This window comes from Populus euphratica, unplaced genomic scaffold (assembly GCF_000495115.2).
Source record: "Populus euphratica unplaced genomic scaffold, PopEup_1.0 scaffold31.1, whole genome shotgun sequence".
Taxonomy (NCBI): Eukaryota; Viridiplantae; Streptophyta; class Magnoliopsida; order Malpighiales; family Salicaceae; genus Populus; species Populus euphratica.
The window spans coordinates 3,350,374-3,370,801 of record NW_011499850.1 but is presented as its reverse complement, the minus strand read 5'-3'; the positions used below and the strand labels follow the sequence as shown (position 1 = coordinate 3,370,801).

General features: G+C 35.1%; 3 protein-coding genes across 4 annotated transcripts; all 3 read left to right on the top strand.

Moving 5' to 3' along the window:
• The first annotated feature begins 350 nt into the window (after positions 1 to 350).
• LOC105121214 (serine carboxypeptidase II-2-like) lies at positions 351 to 5,985 on the top strand. The gene is made up of 9 exons (XM_011019771.1): positions 351 to 481; positions 1,028 to 1,123; positions 1,222 to 1,314; positions 2,026 to 2,111; positions 2,207 to 2,470; positions 3,770 to 3,903; positions 4,579 to 4,674; positions 5,327 to 5,432; positions 5,546 to 5,985. Exons 1-9 carry the CDS (start codon positions 403 to 405, stop codon positions 5,705 to 5,707), a joined length of 1,116 nt encoding a protein of 371 aa, XP_011018073.1. The 5' UTR covers positions 351 to 402; the 3' UTR covers positions 5,708 to 5,985.
• Positions 5,986 to 7,836: 1,851 nt separating this feature from the next.
• Positions 7,837 to 14,479, top strand: LOC105121213 (serine carboxypeptidase II-2-like). Of its 2 annotated transcripts, XM_011019769.1 has the most exons (10): positions 7,849 to 8,465; positions 8,868 to 8,975; positions 9,522 to 9,617; positions 9,716 to 9,808; positions 10,520 to 10,605; positions 10,701 to 10,964; positions 12,264 to 12,397; positions 13,073 to 13,168; positions 13,821 to 13,926; positions 14,040 to 14,479. In XM_011019769.1, the coding sequence occupies exons 1-10, from the start codon at positions 8,174 to 8,176 to the stop codon at positions 14,199 to 14,201; spliced, it is 1,437 nt and encodes a 478-aa protein (XP_011018071.1). In that variant the 5' UTR covers positions 7,849 to 8,173; the 3' UTR covers positions 14,202 to 14,479. The 2 variants fall into 2 exon arrangements, with proteins under 2 accessions (XP_011018072.1, XP_011018071.1); XM_011019770.1 differs by lacking the exons at positions 13,821 to 13,926; positions 14,040 to 14,479 and adding an exon at positions 13,304 to 13,325 and having other exon boundaries at positions 7,837 to 8,465; positions 13,073 to 13,225.
• An 890-nt stretch (positions 14,480 to 15,369) lies between these two features.
• LOC105121212 (cyclin-dependent kinase-activating kinase assembly factor-related / CDK-activating kinase assembly factor-like protein) lies at positions 15,370 to 19,174 on the top strand. Its single transcript, XM_011019768.1, has 5 exons — positions 15,370 to 15,892; positions 16,146 to 16,219; positions 16,316 to 16,419; positions 16,559 to 16,627; positions 18,660 to 19,174. The coding sequence occupies exons 1-5, from the start codon at positions 15,828 to 15,830 to the stop codon at positions 18,909 to 18,911; spliced, it is 564 nt and encodes a 187-aa protein (XP_011018070.1). The 5' UTR covers positions 15,370 to 15,827; the 3' UTR covers positions 18,912 to 19,174.
• Positions 19,175 to 20,428: the final 1,254 nt, after the last annotated feature.

Genomic DNA, 20,428 nt, shown 5'->3' with positions numbered 1-20,428 from the left:
TTTGGTTCGCTTCATGTGTGGTTATCATATCACTCTAGTTAGTCTTGATTTTGCATCTAAGTTGTTAATATTCTCTTGCTTTTGCTGATTCATTAGTTGTGTGGCTTAATTGTTTAAAAATCCAACTTTGACTTTAGATATACAACCGATTATATTCTTTGTCACCTATGATTGTTACTGTATTAGCCCCTACTTTTTGATATTCTCCCATCTTTGTTTTCTGAATTAGATATTTGACTGAGTTTTTTTTTCCTTAGATTAATCTTTCTTTGTTTTCGGGCCATTGAAAGTTGATAGTTTGTTCATTAATTGATAATCTCTAATAGAATACAATTTCTTGAATTGGTTTCTTACTGGAGATTTGTTCTTGCAGGACCTGGATGTTCCTCCATTGCTTATGGAATGGCAGAGGAAATAGGACCATTTCATATTAAGCCAGATGGAAAGACCCTTTACTTGAATCCTTATTCTTGGAATCAAGGTAATACAATTATTTAATTATTAAAAAAATAAAATAAAATTATATACTAGAGTTGCCCGTCAAAGCAATTGTTGTAAAGCTTATTGCTATAAAGAACAATTAATGAACAATCAGTTGGATGAATCCATGAGCCGTGGAACCATGTGCTGTCACTGAAAAATTAGAATTATTGCATCATTGACTCATCATTCAATTAGTTATTTTTGCTTAAAATCTGAACTATATCATCATATTTGTATTTCGAAACACATATTGAATTCTATCAGCTGCTTTTTAAGCTACCCGCATACCTATCCTTGGAGACCCCCCGACATTTTTGTGCCTCATTTTACCTCTAACATATGTTTATTTCCTACAACTGATAATGTGATGGCTATTAGGATCATAATAATATCTAAAAATGGATGTTGCAACTTATTTACTACTGTTGATCACCTGGGAGTAATTGCACGATATCTTGCTTTAGATTTCAAGAATGCGAAACCGCAATAATTTCTTATAATTACATCGATTCAATCTTGTTTAAGTACTTATACCAATTTGCAGTGGCCAATATTTTGTTTCTTGATTCCCCGGCTGGAGTTGGATATTCATATTCAAACACTTCTTCTGATCTGTTGAACAATGGTGATAAAAAGACCGGTACTAGTTCAACCATTCTTGTCTCATACTTCTTTGTTGGGGCTCTTCTCGTTGTTACTAGCTTGTGTATTTACACCTTTCCACACTTCAATCTGCAGCTGCGGACTCACTAGCTTTCTTGCTGAATTGGTTTGAACGCTTCCCCCAATACAAAGGAAGGGACTTCTACATTACAGGGGAGAGCTATGCAGGTAGTGTTTGATTTCAATTTCCTTTTCTTTTTAAATTTTGTACCGAACTTCAGTTTTTGATGGATGACATAGATGGAATGAACTGTTTACCCTAGCTTCATTTTTCTAGCCACCTGATATGTGGGCCCTTTTTCTTTACCTTCTGTTCTTGGCTAAAGTTTTCGTCAGTATTTGTCCGGAAAAGTTTCTGAATAGAAGTATTTGATGAGTAACAAGCATAGAATGCTTTCCATTTAGAAGCCACCTTGGGATGGCATAGCCTTAAAGTTAAGGGTGAGGTTTCTGGTCACTGTAATTAAAACTCGGAGGGGCCATAGTAGATGAAAGAGAATCTTTTCAGTCGTTGCCAGACTAATTTTATTTGAATGTTGTCAACCAACCTGCACTGTGCTACTATGTAGAGGAACTACAGAGTACAGATGCCTTACTTGAGTTTTACCACCTTCTTTGGAATGGCTTTTAGGTAGACCTCTTGAACTCACAAATCTGTTGATTTGCAATTTGTTTTGGTGGCCTAAGATATTCACCTTGTGGAAAGTTATCGGTTAAACAAAAAAGTTAAAATGCACTAGGAATAACAGTTGTAGCTTTGTCTTCTCACTTTCTTTATTTGACAAGATGACGTGTTTATTAAATGAACTTAGCTATTCTTCTGATTTGTGATGCTTGTATGTGCTGAATTGCGGTTCTAATTTTTAATTTGTGTTCCAGGGCATTATGTTCCTCAGCTGAGTCAAGCCATTGTACGGTACAACCAAGTGACAAAGGATGAGAAAATTAATCTGAGGAGTTATATGGTACATCCAAACAACTATTCATGTAATAACCAAGATTTTTGGTCATTTTGCACCATTTGAAATAATTAAAAGAGCAAGTTTAACGTCTGGTACAGGTTGGAAATGCACTGACTGATGATTATCATGACCATTTGGGACTTTTCCAATTTATGTGGGCAGCTGGCTTGATTTCTGACCAAACATACAAGAAACTTAATCTTTTGTGTGATTTTGAATCATTTATCCATAGCTCAGTCGCTTGTGATAAGATGGAGGACATTGCAGCCAAAGAACTTGGAAACATTGATCCATACAGCATCTTCACTCCTTCCTGCTCTGCTAATGTTAGCCAGTCTAATTTGTTGCCTAAAAGAAAGCATGTGAGTCCTGCTTTATGAACTGATTACTAACTATATCTTTTTTTCTTCTTCCTGTGATTTGTCATCTAAAATGCGTTGTATGGATAATATCAATCTGTCTACTGGTTCCTGATCTCAGATAACCAGTTCTTGCAATGTTGGAATGGGCTCTTTTCAAAGACCTTGGTTCATGAGAAGTTTTTGATCCCCTTCTCTATATATTTGTGCAAGTGTGCATGTGGATGAATGCGGGTGCTGATATCAGCGGTGTTTGTAGTGGAGGGGTGGGGCCTAGACTTGGGGGATTAATTTTCCCCAAGAAGCTTGTTACAAATTAAGTGTGCAACAAATTTGATGAATGAGCTTTTGGCAGGGAATAGTTGATGAATCCACAAACATGGGATTCTGATTTTTTCTCCACTCTTTTCTCTTTCAGGGGAGGTTTTTGCAGTATGTATATAATATCCACTTCATTGGATCCTCAGCTATACTGCATTCTCTGGGAACACTTTTATTTATTTGCCCTTGGACATAACAAGCTTACCTTTCAATGAATGTGCTAGATTTAATCTAGCTTGTTGATTGTCATTCCTTAGAGATGTTGCTTACCTATATTGTTGGTATTAAAACTTATTGAATGTGCTACAAAAGTGTGTGCATCTTATGTCATTTTGTCGATCCCTTGACTTTTTTTAGGATGTGTTTTAGCATTTTTGCAAGGAAATGAGAAGTTCACCAAGTCTATGGATGCATTTACAATTCCATGAGATATCAAAACTTTCCCTGCGTTAGCTAGTCTTTTTTTATTTTCACTAGATTATCTTATTTTGCCTGGCTTTTATTCCGAGGCAGATTAAAAATGTTTAAATCGACTGTTTCTCTGTCCTTACTTCAAATTTCACAATGCATGCTTGTTTCACGACTTCTCCATGAACTTTTACATGTCAACTAAATGCCTACTCCATCTGATCTAATAAATGCAAGTACAGGACTCATTTTCTTGGTCTTAGATTCCTTTGCATTTGGTTTATGTATTAATAACACAAACATGAGGATCTGAAATATATTCTTTTCTAAAGGACCTGGGGAACATTTACATTCAGGTTAGGTTTGAGTATCTGATATATTGTTCTGTTTTTTCAAATTTGAATTAATCTATCATAGAACTTCCATTAATTCTGGTTTCCCTTTCCACATGAAGAGTAAACAAAACTCATTGGAAATCAAAGTTTGAGACCATTTTTAAATAGGACTCCTTTACGAACTAATCCTTTATATGATTTCCTCACAGCTTAAATGAAATTTATTGTCTTGTGATAGAGGGTTGGTCGTGTCAGTGAGAAGTATGATCCCTGTACTGAGACACATTCGACTGTATATTTCAATCTACCTGAAGTTCAGAAGGCATTACATGTTTCACCAGAGTTTGCACCAGCTAGATGGGAGACCTGCAGGTATATCTGTTCAATTAACTTTTGAAAAAGCATTAGTTCTGATTTTATCTTGGCATCTTAAGCTTGTACTTGGAAGAACATTGGTTTCAGAGCCATTATTTTCTGGCCAAGGATTGGATTCCCCTACTTATTTGCACAGATATTAGGGGAGCAACATGCCCACATCATCTAACATTGATTTTTGTAGGTTTGTGATAACTATCAACATATGGCGTACATGTATTTTCCATGTTTACAAAATTTCACAGGCATTAACTTTTTTAGTTTTATTGTAATTGTAATATTTCTGAGGCAGATGTGCATTTTTGTTATGGTTAGCTGGACCCCTGTTTAGTTGTAGATTAATGTGAGCCCAAAAATAAATAGATCCTTATTGTGATTCGATGTTGGTTTACAGCATAACAGCTTGATCACACAAGAGTTGACAAAAAGTATTTGTATTAAAATTGTTTAATTGGGAAAGTTTGGCATTCTGACCAAGTGCATAAATTGGAACTATTTATTTCTAGGTTGCATAATATCAAAATTTCAATTGTAAATTATACCTCCTGTATGATGTTTGACTGAGTTATCTAATATTGTCTTTCACCCTCCCTCATTTTGTGTACTTTGACTACCTTGATTGAAGTACCCTAAATGCATGCCCTAGTAACATTCCATCTATTTATTTTGCAGTGAAGTGGTAAATATTAACTGGAAGGATTCTCCTAGGACAGTGCTGGACATTTATAAAGAGCTCATACGTTCAGGACTTCATTTGTGGGTGTTCAGGTATCTCTGTGAAAGCATTCTATACATTTACTGCTGCAGTGTTGTTCTATGTGTAGCTAGCATTTCCCTTTTAGATGTTCAGGCATCTCTGTGAAAGCATTCTATATATTTACTGCTGCAGTGTTGTTCTATGTGTAGCTAGCATTTCCCTTTTAGATTGTGTTTTGTGCAAGGTTAAAAATTTAGAGGGGAAATGTTAAGAGGGTAAGATTTAGTGATGAAGTATTACAGGTGTAAAATATCATCAAGGGTGAAGTGTTCAAGAGTATTTGCGAGTCCAGAAGTAAGAGGTGGAAGTCCAACATTCCCTCCCCTTAAAAAATCCTTTACCCCACTCTTCAAAAGTTTATCAAACATATCCTTAATACAGAAATATCTGGAGGACCTCAGACCAAACAAGATCAATATGATCTCCTTCATGTCAGGAGATATCATGAAACAGAATATATTCAAGCATTTCTCAGCAAATTCCTAACTGATATATTCTTGCTATCGTCCTTGGCATGCCAAAATGACTAGATCAACAAAATGGCAACTTAGGGTGCTGACAGTTGTTTTCCTTGCTACTGTTTTAACCTGTTCAACAAACTGGTTCAATTTTATTTTTTTGTGTCAATCCTAGTTGTAATTTCCCCCCCTCCTTTTGCAACAGTGGTGATACAGATGCCGTCATCCCAGTTACATCCACCCGCTACAGCATAGATGCTCTGAAACTTCCTACTGTCAAACCTTGGGGTGCCTGGTATGATGATGGACAGGTAAATCACTTGATGGGATTCCATGCAAGAGAATTCGTTAACTAAGAGGCATTCACGAACTTTGTTCCAAGTTGCCAATAAACTTTTATTAAGGAGCATTTTTTGTCAAACAGGTGGGAGGATGGACCCAAGAGTATGCCGGACTTACCTTCGTTGTGGTGAGAGGAGCAGGCCATGAAGTGCCACTGCATAAACCCAAACAAGCTCTCACACTCGTCAAAGCCTTCTTATCAGGAACTCCAATGCCAACCCTTCAACTAGTCAGCGACTCTTGATGTCGCCGTGCCCTTTTGGCGGTTAATTCCACGATCCAACGTAATTCCAGGGGATGTCGAAATCCAAGATAATCTGCGACCAGGGTGTGGATTAATGTTATTAACAACTTTCTCCTCCAAAGAGAAGGGACCAAGTTCAAATCCATCAAAATAAAAGTTTATTTGGATGATTCACTTGAATTGGAGATGAAGCGTTAAAAATTCGATCTTAATTATGCCTGCATGTTGCTACCTCCATTTCGCTACTGTTGTTTCAATGTCATGGAACCTTTTTTTATTTATCTTCTTCTTTTGGTGCATTGGATAGAAAGGAAGATCAAAGTAGAATAGTATGCAAATACGTGTCCCAGATAATCAACCGGGTCACTCTGAGAAGCTCCCAATCTGGCCATGGCGTCAGCACAACCATTACCCTCCCATAAAAGTATGCTTGACCTCCTATCCAGCAGCTGAGATAACAGAAGAATTAAAGCCAAACAAGGATGACAGAGAGCCAAATCACGGTGAAAGCAACAAACGGCTACCTTGGATTACTAGCAAGCAACAAACCTTGAAAGCTGATTCCTATTTTTCAATCGTGAAACAGATCCATTATACAAATTGCTATGAGTTGCAGCTAATGCTATAGAACTCAGCTCGTAAGATTTCATTAAAAATAAAAGGTGTTTACCCGTTCAAAGTTTGTTGAATTTTTTTTTTTAAGAAAAAAATTTATTTTTAAAATTTTTTATTTTTATTTATCTTTTTGTTTTTCTGCCAAAAAGTGCCAAAAAGAATAAAGAAAGTTTATTTTAACAAAAACATGTTTTTATCTCTTTATATATATATATATTAATCAAATTTAATTATCTCTAACATCTCAAGGAATTTATTATAAATATTTGCAGCTTAAAATGCTAATTAAAATTATAGTTTCTAAACTTTAATTTTTTATTTAAAATTAATTTTTTTATTATTTTAAATTGTTTGATATGTTGATATTAAAATTATTTTTTGGAGGCAAGAAATTCTGAAGAAGTATGGCGTCATAGAGTGAAATCCTCTCATTTTTCTCAAGGTTCGATGGATTTGTGTGTTAAAACCTCTCTTTCGTTTTGACCTTGAAGATTTTCGTCGCTCAAAGTAGATTTTCCATACGCAAGTTGTCCTTAAGTTCATCTTCAATTCTGCACTTGCACAATCTGAACAAATATAACTCCATTAACTAATTTTCTTAATTTTCCGTCTTTGTTGTTTTTCTTAGCATAAATGAATGAGCCCGTTTATTATTATAATAATAATTGTTTTTTAAAATTCTCCATTTGTACAGTTTCAAACAATTTTTCAAACAAAGATAACTCCATCCTGTTTATTATTATAATAAAGATTGTTTTTTAAATATTATTGATTTAAAACTATACTAAAATAATATTTTTTATTTTTTAAAATTTATTTTTGATATTTAAACATTGAAGCAATCTAAATACAAAAAAAAATTAAAAAAAAATTAAAGGATTTACTTTGAAGTTCCTCCTGTGCTACCCTTATTGGAGGAGAGGGATTTCCTGCAAAATTTCATTGAAGATAATGATATAATCTTGGTGGCTGATGTCCTAGTGACTAGGATATCATAGAAAAGCTCTTGGATCTCCCTTTAGATTCCGATCAACTATTTGATCGAATCTTTGCTCGTCATCTTGGTTTTACTGGGTAACTTCTTCTTCATATGAAGAATTGAATGCCGAAGTTAGTATTATTATAGAGAAAGAGTGTAATAAATATGTTAAAAAACAATATTAAATTATATAAAAAAATTATTTATTCAATCCTGTTCTTGTTTTGATACAGAATGAATGTTCTATAAGAAGATTATATTGATGAAAATTGTAAATCTAACTCAATTTTTTTTGCAGTTAAAGTATAAAATTGGAGGATATGGACTTTCTCATCTTGATTGATTTTATTTGTTAAACTCTTACTCGTATCTTCATCTGGTTTCACTCGCAAATTAAAAAGAAAAGGAAAATCCCAGTTTCGCTGTCACAAACACTTTCACTAATTTGTATATTTTTTTTTTTAATAATCAACATCTCCATGCTGTATTCTTAACGAATGTTAACTTAGCTGAATTCAACTTAATTGAATTTATCTATTTATGGTGCCGAGGGTAACAATATCCTTGGGTCACCTTTTTGCTTCGTCAACTATGGCGGCAATATCCTTGATATTGCAACTTTCCAAAGAGGAAAACAGAAGGACATGATTGTTTAATGCACACCAACGCAATAAAAACATCCATCGTACCTGCCTACCATTTCTTTCTGAGAAAAAGAATAAAAAGAAAGCGAGCGCAAGCATTCCCTCGCGCTGGTGTCAGAACGGGCGGGCCAGGCCCCCTATACCCATCATTGACCCATCCCAGCTTGCTAATTCTTCCTTGTATACCATCAACCAGTGCAGGAGGTAGTTCTTCTTTCCAAGCAAGAAATGCCCGATCCCAGATTTCCATTTGGTTCTTTTGAATTCTCTATAGCAACTACTCTCATCATTTTCGTCAATCTCTATTTGGGTGTCTTTGCTTCGTCTTTACGAGACCCAGTTGCCCAGCAACATCTAGACAGGGTCCTGAAGTTGCCTGGCCAGAACTTCGATGTAAATTTTGCTCACTACTCTGGCTATGTCACTGTCAACGAAAAATATGGGAGGGCTCTTTTTTACTGGTTTGTTGAAGCTGTCGAGGATCCTCAATCCAAGCCTCTTCTTCTTCGGCTTAATGGAGGTGTCACACCTTTTCCTTTCCTTTTATTATTTGGTTCGCTTCATGTGTGGTTATCATATCACTCTAGTTAGTCTTGATTTTGCATCTAAGTTGTTAATATTCTCTTGCTTTTGCTGATTCATTAGTTGTGTGGCTTAATTGTTTAAAAATCCAACTTTGACTTTAGATATACAACCGATTATATTCTTTGTCACCTATGATTGTTACTGTATTAGCCCCTACTTTTTGATATTCTCCCATCTTTGTTTTCTGAATTAGATATTTGACTGAGTTTTTTTTTCCTTAGATTAATCTTTCTTTGTTTTCGGGCCATTGAAAGTTGATAGTTTGTTCATTAATTGATAATCTCTAATAGAATACAATTTCTTGAATTGGTTTCTTACTGGAGATTTGTTCTTGCAGGACCTGGATGTTCCTCCATTGCTTATGGAATGGCAGAGGAAATAGGACCATTTCATATTAAGCCAGATGGAAAGACCCTTTACTTGAATCCTTATTCTTGGAATCAAGGTAATACAATTATTTAATTATTAAAAAAATAAAATAAAATTATATACTAGAGTTGCCCGTCAAAGCAATTGTTGTAAAGCTTATTGCTATAAAGAACAATTAATGAACAATCAGTTGGATGAATCCATGAGCCGTGGAACCATGTGCTGTCACTGAAAAATTAGAATTATTGCATCATTGACTCATCATTCAATTAGTTATTTTTGCTTAAAATCTGAACTATATCATCATATTTGTATTTCGAAACACATATTGAATTCTATCAGCTGCTTTTTAAGCTACCCGCATACCTATCCTTGGAGACCCCCCGACATTTTTGTGCCTCATTTTACCTCTAACATATGTTTATTTCCTACAACTGATAATGTGATGGCTATTAGGATCATAATAATATCTAAAAATGGATGTTGCAACTTATTTACTACTGTTGATCACCTGGGAGTAATTGCACGATATCTTGCTTTAGATTTCAAGAATGCGAAACCGCAATAATTTCTTATAATTACATCGATTCAATCTTGTTTAAGTACTTATACCAATTTGCAGTGGCCAATATTCTGTTTCTTGATTCCCCGGCTGGAGTTGGATATTCATATTCAAACACTTCTTCTGATCTGTTGAACAATGGTGATAAAAAGACCGGTACTAGTTCAACCATTCTTGTCTCATACTTCTTTGTTGGGGCTCTTCTCGTTGTTACTAGCTTGTGTATTTACACCTTTCCACACTTCAATCTGCAGCTGCGGACTCACTAGCTTTCTTGCTGAATTGGTTTGAACGCTTCCCCCAATACAAAGGAAGGGACTTCTACATTACAGGGGAGAGCTATGCAGGTAGTGTTTGATTTCAATTTCCTTTTCTTTTTAAATTTTGTACCGAACTTCAGTTTTTGATGGATGACATAGATGGAATGAACTGTTTACCCTAGCTTCATTTTTCTAGCCACCTGATATGTGGGCCCTTTTTCTTTACCTTCTGTTCTTGGCTAAAGTTTTCGTCAGTATTTGTCCGGAAAAGTTTCTGAATAGAAGTATTTGATGAGTAACAAGCATAGAATGCTTTCCATTTAGAAGCCACCTTAGGATGGCATAGCCTTAAAGTTAAGGGTGAGGTTTCTGGTCACTGTAATTAAAACTCGGAGGGGCCATAGTAGATGAAAGAGAATCTTTTCAGTCGTTGCCAGACTAATTTTATTTGAATGTTGTCAACCAACCTGCACTGTGCTACTATGTAGAGGAACTACAGAGTACAGATGCCTTACTTGAGTTTTACCACCTTCTTTGGAATGGCTTTTAGGTAGACCTCTTGAACTCACAAATCTGTTGATTTGCAATTTGTTTTGGTGGCCTAAGATATTCACCTTGTGGAAAGTTATCGGTTAAACAAAAAAGTTAAAATGCACTAGGAATAACAGTTGTAGCTTTGTCTTCTCACTTTCTTTATTTGACAAGATGACGTGTTTATTAAATGAACTTAGCTATTCTTCTGATTTGTGATGCTTGTATGTGCTGAATTGCGGTTCTAATTTTTAATTTGTGTTCCAGGGCATTATGTTCCTCAGCTGAGTCAAGCCATTGTACGGTACAACCAAGTGACAAAGGATGAGAAAATTAATCTGAGGAGTTATATGGTACATCCAAACAACTATTCATGTAATAACCAAGATTTTTGGTCATTTTGCACCATTTGAAATAATTAAAAGAGCAAGTTTAACGTCTGGTACAGGTTGGAAATGCACTGACTGATGATTATCATGACCATTTGGGACTTTTCCAATTTATGTGGGCAGCTGGCTTGATTTCTGACCAAACATACAAGAAACTTAATCTTTTGTGTGATTTTGAATCATTTATCCATAGCTCAGTCGCTTGTGATAAGATGGAGGACATTGCAGCCAAAGAACTTGGAAACATTGATCCATACAGCATCTTCACTCCTTCCTGCTCTGCTAATGTTAGCCAGTCTAATTTGTTGCCTAAAAGAAAGCATGTGAGTCCTGCTTTATGAACTGATTACTAACTATATCTTTTTTTCTTCTTCCTGTGATTTGTCATCTAAAATGCGTTGTATGGATAATATCAATCTGTCTACTGGTTCCTGATCTCAGATAACCAGTTCTTGCAATGTTGGAATGGGCTCTTTTCAAAGACCTTGGTTCATGAGAAGTTTTTGATCCCCTTCTCTATATATTTGTGCAAGTGTGCATGTGGATGAATGCGGGTGCTGATATCAGCGGTGTTTGTAGTGGAGGGGTGGGGCCTAGACTTGGGGGATTAATTTTCCCCAAGAAGCTTGTTACAAATTAAGTGTGCAACAAATTTGATGAATGAGCTTTTGGCAGGGAATAGTTGATGAATCCACAAACATGGGATTCTGATTTTTTCTCCACTCTTTTCTCTTTCAGGGGAGGTTTTTGCAGTATGTATATAATATCCACTTCATTGGATCCTCAGCTATACTGCATTCTCTGGGAACACTTTTATTTATTTGCCCTTGGACATAACAAGCTTACCTTTCAATGAATGTGCTAGATTTAATCTAGCTTGTTGATTGTCATTCCTTAGAGATGTTGCTTACCTATATTGTTGGTATTAAAACTTATTGAATGTGCTACAAAAGTGTGTGCATCTTATGTCATTTTGTCGATCCCTTGACTTTTTTTAGGATGTGTTTTAGCATTTTTGCAAGGAAATGAGAAGTTCACCAAGTCTATGGATGCATTTACAATTCCATGAGATATCAAAACTTTCCCTGCGTTAGCTAGTCTTTTTTTATTGACACTAGATTATCTTATTTTGCCTGGCTTTTATTCCGAGGCAGATTAAAAATGTTTAAATCGACTGTTTCTCTGTCCTTACTTCAAATTTCACAATGCATGCTTGTTTCACGACTTCTCCATGAACTTTTACATGTCAACTAAATGCCTACTCCATCTGATCTAATAAATGCAAGTACAGGACTCATTTTCTTGGTCTTAGATTCCTTTGCATTTGGTTTATGTATTAATAACACAAACATGAGGATCTGAAATATATTCTTTTCTAAAGGACCTGGGGAACATTTACATTCAGGTTAGGTTTGAGTATCTGATATATTGTTCTGTTTTTTCAAATTTGAATTAATCTATCATAGAACTTCCATTAATTCTGGTTTCCCTTTCCACATGAAGAGTAAACAAAACTCATTGGAAATCAAAGTTTGAGACCATTTTTAAATAGGACTCCTTTACGAACTAATCCTTTATATGATTTCCTCACAGCTTAAATGAAATTTATTGTCTTGTGATAGAGGGTTGGTCGTGTCAGTGAGAAGTATGATCCCTGTACTGAGACACATTCGACTGTATATTTCAATCTACCTGAAGTTCAGAAGGCATTACATGTTTCACCAGAGTTTGCACCAGCTAGATGGGAGACCTGCAGGTATATCTGTTCAATTAACTTTTGAAAAAGCATTAGTTCTGATTTTATCTTGGCATCTTAAGCTTGTACTTGGAAGAACATTGGTTTCAGAGCCATTTTTTTCTGGCCAAGGATTGGATTCCCCTACTTATTTGCACAGATATTAGGGGAGCAACATGCCCACATCATCTAACATTGATTTTTGTAGGTTTGTGATAACTATCAACATATGGCGTACATGTATTTTCCATGTTTACAAAATTTCACAGGCATTAACTTTTTTAGTTTTATTGTAATTGTAATATTTCTGAGGCAGATGTGCATTTTTGTTATGGTTAGCTGGACCCCTGTTTAGTTGTAGATTAATGTGAGCCCAAAAATAAATAGATCCTTATTGTGATTCGATGTTGGTTTACAGCATAACAGCTTGATCACACAAGAGTTGACAAAAAGTATTTGTATTAAAATTGTTTAATTGGGAAAGTTTGGCATTCTGACCAAGTGCATAAATTGGAACTATTTATTTCTAGGTTGCATAATATCAAAATTTCAATTGTAAATTATACCTCCTGTATGATGTTTGACTGAGTTATCTAATATTGTCTTTCACCCTCCCTCATTTTGTGTACTTTGACTACCTTGATTGAAGTACCCTAAATGCATGCCCTAGTAACATTCCATCTATTTATTTTGCAGTGAAGTGGTAAATATTAACTGGAAGGATTCTCCTAGGACAGTGCTGGACATTTATAAAGAGCTCATACGTTCAGGACTTCATTTGTGGGTGTTCAGGTATCTCTGTGAAAGCATTCTATACATTTACTGCTGCAGTGTTGTTCTATGTGTAGCTAGCATTTCCCTTTTAGATGTTCAGGCATCTCTGTGAAAGCATTCTATATATTTACTGCTGCAGTGTTGTTCTATGTGTAGCTAGCATTTCCCTTTTAGATTGTGTTTTGTGCAAGGTTAAAAATTTAGAGGGGAAATGTTAAGAGGGTAAGATTTAGTGATGAAGTATTACAGGTGTAAAATATCATCAAGGGTGAAGTGTTCAAGAGTATTTGCGAGTCCAGAAGTAAGAGGTGGAAGTCCAACATTCCCTCCCCTTAAAAAATCCTTTACCCCACTCTTCAAAAGTTTATCAAACATATCCTTAATACAGAAATATCTGGAGGACCTCAGACCAAACAAGATCAATATGATCTCCTTCATGTCAGGAGATATCATGAAACAGAATATATTCAAGCATTTCTCAGCAAATTCCTAACTGATATATTCTTGCTATCGTCCTTGGCATGCCAAAATGACTAGATCAACAAAATGGCAACTTAGGGTGCTGACAGTTGTTTTCCTTGCTACTGTTTTAACCTGTTCAACAAACTGGTTCAATTTTATTTTTTTGTGTCAATCCTAGTTGTAATTTCCCCCCCTCCTTTTGCAACAGTGGTGATACAGATGCCGTCATCCCAGTTACATCCACCCGCTACAGCATAGATGCTCTGAAACTTCCTACTGTCAAACCTTGGGGTGCCTGGTATGATGATGGACAGGTAAATCACTTGATGGGATTCCATGCAAGAGAATTCGTTAACTAAGAGGCATTCACGAACTTTGTTCCAAGTTGCCAATAAACTTTTATTAAGGAGCATTTTTTGTCAAACAGGTGGGAGGATGGACCCAAGAGTATGCCGGACTTACCTTCGTTGTGGTGAGAGGAGCAGGCCATGAAGTGCCACTGCATAAACCCAAACAAGCTCTCACACTCGTCAAAGCCTTCTTATCAGGAACTCCAATGCCAACCCTTCAACTAGTCAGCGACTCTTGATGTCGCCGTGCCCTTTTGGCGGTTAATTCCACGATCCAACGTAATTCCAGGGGATGTCGAAATCCAAGATAATCTGCGACCAGGGTGTGGATTAATGTTATTAACAACTTTCTCCTCCAAAGAGAAGGGACCAAGTTCAAATCCATCAAAATAAAAGTTTATTTGGATGATTCACTTGAATTGGAGATGAAGCGTTAAAAATTCGATCTTAATTATGCCTGCATGTTGCTACCTCCATTTCGCTACTGTTGTTTCAATGTCATGGAACCTTTTTTTATTTATCTTCTTCTTTTGGTGCATTGGATAGAAAGGAAGATCAAAGTAGAATAGTACGCAAATAAGTGTCCCAGATAATCAACTGGATCACTTTGAGAAGCTCCCAGTCTGGCCATGGCATCAGCACAACCATTACCCTCCCATAAAAGTATGCTTGACCTCCTATCCAGCAGCTGAGATAACAGAAGAATTAAAGCCAAACAAGGATGACAGAGAGCCAAATCACGGTGAAAGCAACAAACGGCTACCTTGGATTACTAGCAAGCAACAAACCTTGAAAGCTGATTCCTATTTTTCAATCGTGAAACAAATCCATTATACAAATTGTTTTGAGTTGCAACTAATGCTATAGAACTCAGCTCGGTAAGATTTCATTAAAAATAAAAGGTGTTTACCCGGTTTGTTGATTTTTTTTTTAAGAAAAATTTTGATTTTTAAAATTTTATTTTTAAATCAAATCCAAGTTAATTTATTTAATCCAAGTTGATTCTTTTTAATGGGGCTACGGACAGAAGAAATGATTTATTGATTTTTATTTATCCTTTTGTTTTTCTGCCAAAAAGTGACAAAACGAATAAAGGAAATTTATTTTAACAAAAACATGTTTTTATCTCTTATATATATATATTAATCAAATTTAATTATCTCTAACATCTCAAGGAATTTATTATAAATATTTGCAGCTTAAGATGCCAGTTAAAATTATATTTTTTAAACTTTAATTTTTTATTTAAAATTATTTTTTTTATTAGTTTAAATTGTTTAATATGTTGATATCAAAATTATTTTTTAAAAAATAAATAAAAAATTATTTTAATATATTTTTAAATAAAAACCACTTCAATTTTTTTTTTTTAAATAGCTACCTTTAAAAAATTTCTCTTCGCTACTAGACGTGTCGAAATTGAATTAATTTAAGAGAGCCTTCGAGGCTTCTTCGACCCACCAGTCCGTAACCATGAACCCAACTCTTTGACTCCTGCCCAGTTTCCTTAACCCCAAACACTGCCTTCCTCGCTAGACCGGGCTCCCCTTTTCTCGACTTCTCCACTCTCGGACCACACCTCTGCACTCTGTACAGCCACGAGCAAGAACCTCAGAGAGATATCGAGCTAAGCAGTGGTTCTATTCGGAGGGAGGGTCAAGATTTGATGTCAGTAGGACAAAAAGGCCATTAACGACTCAACGAATCTTCATCTGCATAGCAGTAGTATCCCATTGAAATCTCTTCTTCTCTGGTACGAAGTCATAGCTGCCGTGGCTCTTTTGTAGTCGGGGGCGGCGTCAAACCAACAGAATATATTGTTCTGCTTGATCTTGTTTTCTTGATTCGTGGGAACCATAAAAAAAATGGTGGTCTCAAGTAATAATCATCACAACAAGGAGATACTAGTCAGAAGAAGGATTGCTAGCATGTAATTTCTCTTCCTGGGTTATCTTTCTTTTTCATGTTTAGCTTTTCTTCTTTCAATTACAGTTACCATGTAATCAGCTACGAGGTTTAATAACACTGGAATTAATGGGATGGGATATTTTCTTTTCCTGCACCAGCTTGTAATGGGATTATTTCTTTTTTTAATTACTTTCTTCCAATTTCGCCCACATACAAGTGTTGTTGAGCATTTATGTTGCGGATGATAATTCAAAAGTTGAATACCTATTTTATAGATTTAATAAGCGAGAAGAGGATTTTCCATCGTTGAGGGAGTACAATGATTACTTGGAGGAAGTAGAAGACATGAGTGAGTTTTCTTCTTCTTTTTTTTCCAGTGACTTTTAAGCATAGTTTTCAATTCAAGAGTTTATGTTGACCGAAAAAAAGTTTTTTTTCCTTACAGTATTTGACTTGGTTGCTGGAGTTGATGTCCCTGCTATTGAAGAAAAAATTGCAGAGTATCAAAAAGAAAATGCAGATCTAATATTGATTAATCAAGCTCGGAAGGTACTTTCAGGAATCCTTTTATTTTTACTTTTAAAACAACAATCCTATATGTGAAATCAGTACAAAATATCAGCATTTCAACAATATGTAGATAATTTTTGCTGGGATTTACTCAGGTGTAGTTTATCCTGATTAACAGGCTGAAGAATTGGCCTTAGCTATGGCAGCAAGCAAGGGGCCTCGTGCACAAACTGATAATACTGATGGGGTGAGAATATAACGAGTTCTTACTTTTATTTGGCACATCGTTTTTCTTTTTAACCTTTTGAAGACTCTTATTGTTTCTTCCAATTCTATTATCAAAATCATTTCTATTTGATTTTGTTTTTCGTTTTAGCTAGTTGTTTTTTTTTTTTTTTGTGGAAGTTAATCTATTTATACTGAGCTTCTGCCTTCTGATCCAGAAAATAGAAATTAGGAGCCTGTACGGATAGTTTAAATTGAGGATAGTTTTTGCTTCCTGTGTATGAAAGCTTTTTCCTCATATTTTTCATCTGTTTGTCTGACTGTACACATTTAATTAACTGTGTAAATTTGCTCCTCAAGTTGAGTCCTTGCATTTTTCCTTTTATGGTTATTGATAAATCCCTCAGGCAGTATGTAAATGATATCCCATAGGCAATTATGCATGCAATTATGATTTTATAGATGTGGATGTGTACAAAGATTGGACTTAAGGGAGGCATACCCAGTAGTTCAAAGGTGTCACGATAAGGATAATAATAGTAGTGAAGTAAATGTGCCATGCCAGGGATACCAGGTTTGCTAGCTCCGAATAGAGGGAGGGTGATAGAGCTTGTCTGTTTCTGAAACATAGCTTCTGTCATGAATGTAGAGGAACATCAAGGTGCACTTTACCCATAGAATCAAAATGGGGTGGTTGAATTGAAGCAGTTATGTTATGTGATTGAAATCTTTGCTTGTTTAAAGACATGCTAACTGAAATTAGCTGACTATTCTATGATATGGAGTTGGTTGTGTAGTGAGTTCATAAATTAGCATAGCTAAGATGTTATGATGGATGTGTGAAAACATAAGAAAGGATCAGTTTTAGAGTAAGTGCCTTTTGGAAGGTGAAGATGGCATCATTGGAGTACAAGTTGAGGGAGGCTTATGTGATTAGATTTGGCAATATCTGACATCAAGATTTGGCGGGATGCATCAGTGGGAAAGAGTGATTGGTTAAAGTAGTGGGAAAGGGGAGCCGGATAGGAGAAGTAGGTAAAGTATAACATTGATGAAAGAGCTAAAGAAGAATGTAGCTTCACAATAGCCTACAGACCTATAATACATAGCTGCACTAATCGGAGGAGGTAGAAGATCAATGTGACTGACCAAATTAGTTTGGAATTTTAGTGGATCCGAGTACACGGATTTTTCAACCATAATTATGAAAGGTGCTCCTACAATAACTACTCTTCAAAGTTGTTACTCCTACATCTCTACTTCAACTTGCTGCTTTGTGCTGTAAGAGGTTGATGTGGTAGGATTTCATTTCATTGGATTTTGAATCCAGTTTGAATTAATTATTAAACTCCATGGTACTATTTAGATTTTAACTATATAGCAATGAATAGTGTGTGAAATCTTTAATCTTAGATGAAACCAGTAGTGAGTGCTGAAAAAAATAAAGGTTGGCTTGATCTATATCTTTTTAAATTAATTGTCTGGGAAAATAAAAGAGAAAGAAAATTAGTGTGATAAAATCCAGTTGATTCTAGGACAAACTAGTTTTAATCCAGTTGATTTGTTTTCTAACTTCTACTAGAAAGGATACCATTTTAATGATTCACAGAACTTTCATTGTTCTTAATTGACTCTATTCTTTTCTGGTCAAAAACACTATTTGCATATATAATATCTTAATAAATCTCTGTAGGAGAGGATGCTATCAGCTTATGTCCCCTGAATTGATATCCTTTTAGGAGTGTAGACTTATAACTTAAAGTTGTAGAAGTGCAATCCAACATTGCTAAAATCTTGAATAAGTAATTGTATTGATGATTGGCAAAAGCAGTGTGATTTTCTTGAGATAAAAATAAATTTACCTTGGTTTTTGTTTGGCAATTAGGATGAAAAGTTAGTCACGTTGAACTGCAGAAGTAATTAACCTTTTTAAAGGTTGAATTCAGACCTGGAAAAAGCTTGTTTATTATCTCAAATCATACTTTGTTACTCCTTGGAATGTCTATCTCACCCCCTCACTCCTGATCAATTCAATTGTGTATTTGTTGAACCAGAGCTCCCAGGGAGGCATCATCAGTGTTGAAGCTGGGCAGTATGCACCTACAATTGCTGGAGGGCAGCCTCGGCCAATAGGCATCGCTCCTCAACCAGTGCCTCTCAGAGGAGGGCCAGACATGCATGGATATGCAGAGGATGAGGAAACAATGAGGATCCGAACAGAGAGGGCGAGTAGCGCCGCTGGGTGGAGCATAGAGTTCAGCAAGAAAAGGGCATTTGAGGAAGCCTTTGCAAGCATTTGCGTGTAGATTGTACCACGTGACCATCCTTTGCCAAGCTGCGGTGCTTTCACTGACACTAGCCTGTTGCGCACGTTATGAGGTGGATTGTTAGTTTTCCCCTGCAAGTACATCTTTGTTAAAGCAGGTTTTGGAGGCATTCTGCATGGATTTTATGGTGTAAATTATTCTGCAATTAGGGTTGTCAGTGGAGATGGTATTAGATTCTCCTAGTCAATTCTCAGTGGCTTTAGAAGCTTAATTGCCCAATACAAGAGTTACCCTATTCTTAATTTGTTTGTTTTTTGCTTTTTTAAAATGCTTTTGAAAACATTATTTTTTTTTATTTAAAATTAATATTTTTCAGGGTTTTCAAATTATTTTAATGTTCTAGTATTAAAAATAATGTTTAAAAATAAATAAAATTTTATTTTAATATATTTTTTAAAAAATAATATTTTAAAAAGCAATCATTTCCATATTCTTAAACATCCTTTTAACTGCCTAACCTAATATGTGAGAAATGCCTACCAATCCATCTTTTATATCTGCTCATTAAAAATGAAATCCATCACGGCCTTCAAATCTTCGAGGGGAAAACCAGCTCCTCCATCCTCTAATCTTTGCTATCTCCAGTTTGGGTCATATCACTGGTCGCTCAAGCACTCTACTTCGCAGCTGAATTTCTTCAACCAATTTCTGTTCTAGTCGATAAAAGATCTTATAATCTATGAACTAGCTTTTTCTTCGACAATTATGTTTGCAGAAGGCACGGTTTACTGTTGCTGGAATTCATAGCAAAATGAATGCACTGGTGTCTGACTTATTTGTCATAACTTCTGGGTTTGTTTTTAAATGTTTTTTATTTGAAAAAAATATTAAACTAATATTAATTAATGCTTTTCAATAATTTTAATATACTAAATATTAAAATAAAAAATTATTTTAAAAAATATTCTACACGCTGCTGCTTCCTCACACCATTTATGTACCCCCGGAGACTTGGAATATTTCAATATTGATGACTACATTTGTAATTATATAATAAGGTGTTTCTCCAATCTGTTTTTTATTTTTAATTTATTCATTTTTATATTTGTATAAAGTTCAAGTATATAATCTAATTTTTTAATGAGTTTTTTCTTACGATTGCCCGAGTGTGACCTTTTCTCTCTCCCGAACATGCCCTTATCAAAGCTAATGAGTAAATGACTTAATCTATCCTCGGATAATTAATCAAGTCTCTAATATGTTGTAATGTTTCTAATTGAGTGTTGTATAATATTAAATCTCCCAATATACCCCTCTCTCAAAATTATATTTTTCATTTAAAAAATGCTCCAGAGGTATACAATAATATAATTTTAATTTTTCAAGAATATATTCTTAAAAATCTCAATGGTTGAGTAATTTTAAAAATCCTAATTTCTTGAAACGTTTTAAGCAATTCTATGTAATTTTTCTATCATATCCTTACATTACTAAAGGTTATTTCAGAAACTTGTTGATTCTTAACATCATTAATTAGCTTCTTGTTTGTTTATCAG

Coding starts and splice junctions, on each gene's coding strand:
- LOC105121214 (XM_011019771.1), top strand. CDS start 403: ATGGCAGAGGAAATAGGACCATTTCATATTAAGCCAGATGGAAAGACC. Junction 1,124..1,221: donor CAATGGTGATAAAAAGACCG/GTACTAGTTCAA, acceptor TTCAATCTGCAG/CTGCGGACTCACTAGCTTTC. Junction 1,315..2,025: donor TACAGGGGAGAGCTATGCAG/GTAGTGTTTGAT, acceptor TTTGTGTTCCAG/GGCATTATGTTCCTCAGCTG.
- LOC105121213 (XM_011019769.1), top strand. CDS start 8,174: ATGCCCGATCCCAGATTTCCATTTGGTTCTTTTGAATTCTCTATAGCA. Junction 9,809..10,519: donor TACAGGGGAGAGCTATGCAG/GTAGTGTTTGAT, acceptor TTTGTGTTCCAG/GGCATTATGTTCCTCAGCTG. Junction 10,606..10,700: donor TTAATCTGAGGAGTTATATG/GTACATCCAAAC, acceptor CGTCTGGTACAG/GTTGGAAATGCACTGACTGA.
- LOC105121212 (XM_011019768.1), top strand. CDS start 15,828: ATGGTGGTCTCAAGTAATAATCATCACAACAAGGAGATACTAGTCAGA. Junction 15,893..16,145: donor AGAAGAAGGATTGCTAGCAT/GTAATTTCTCTT, acceptor CCTATTTTATAG/ATTTAATAAGCGAGAAGAGG. Junction 16,628..18,659: donor AAACTGATAATACTGATGGG/GTGAGAATATAA, acceptor TTGTTGAACCAG/AGCTCCCAGGGAGGCATCAT.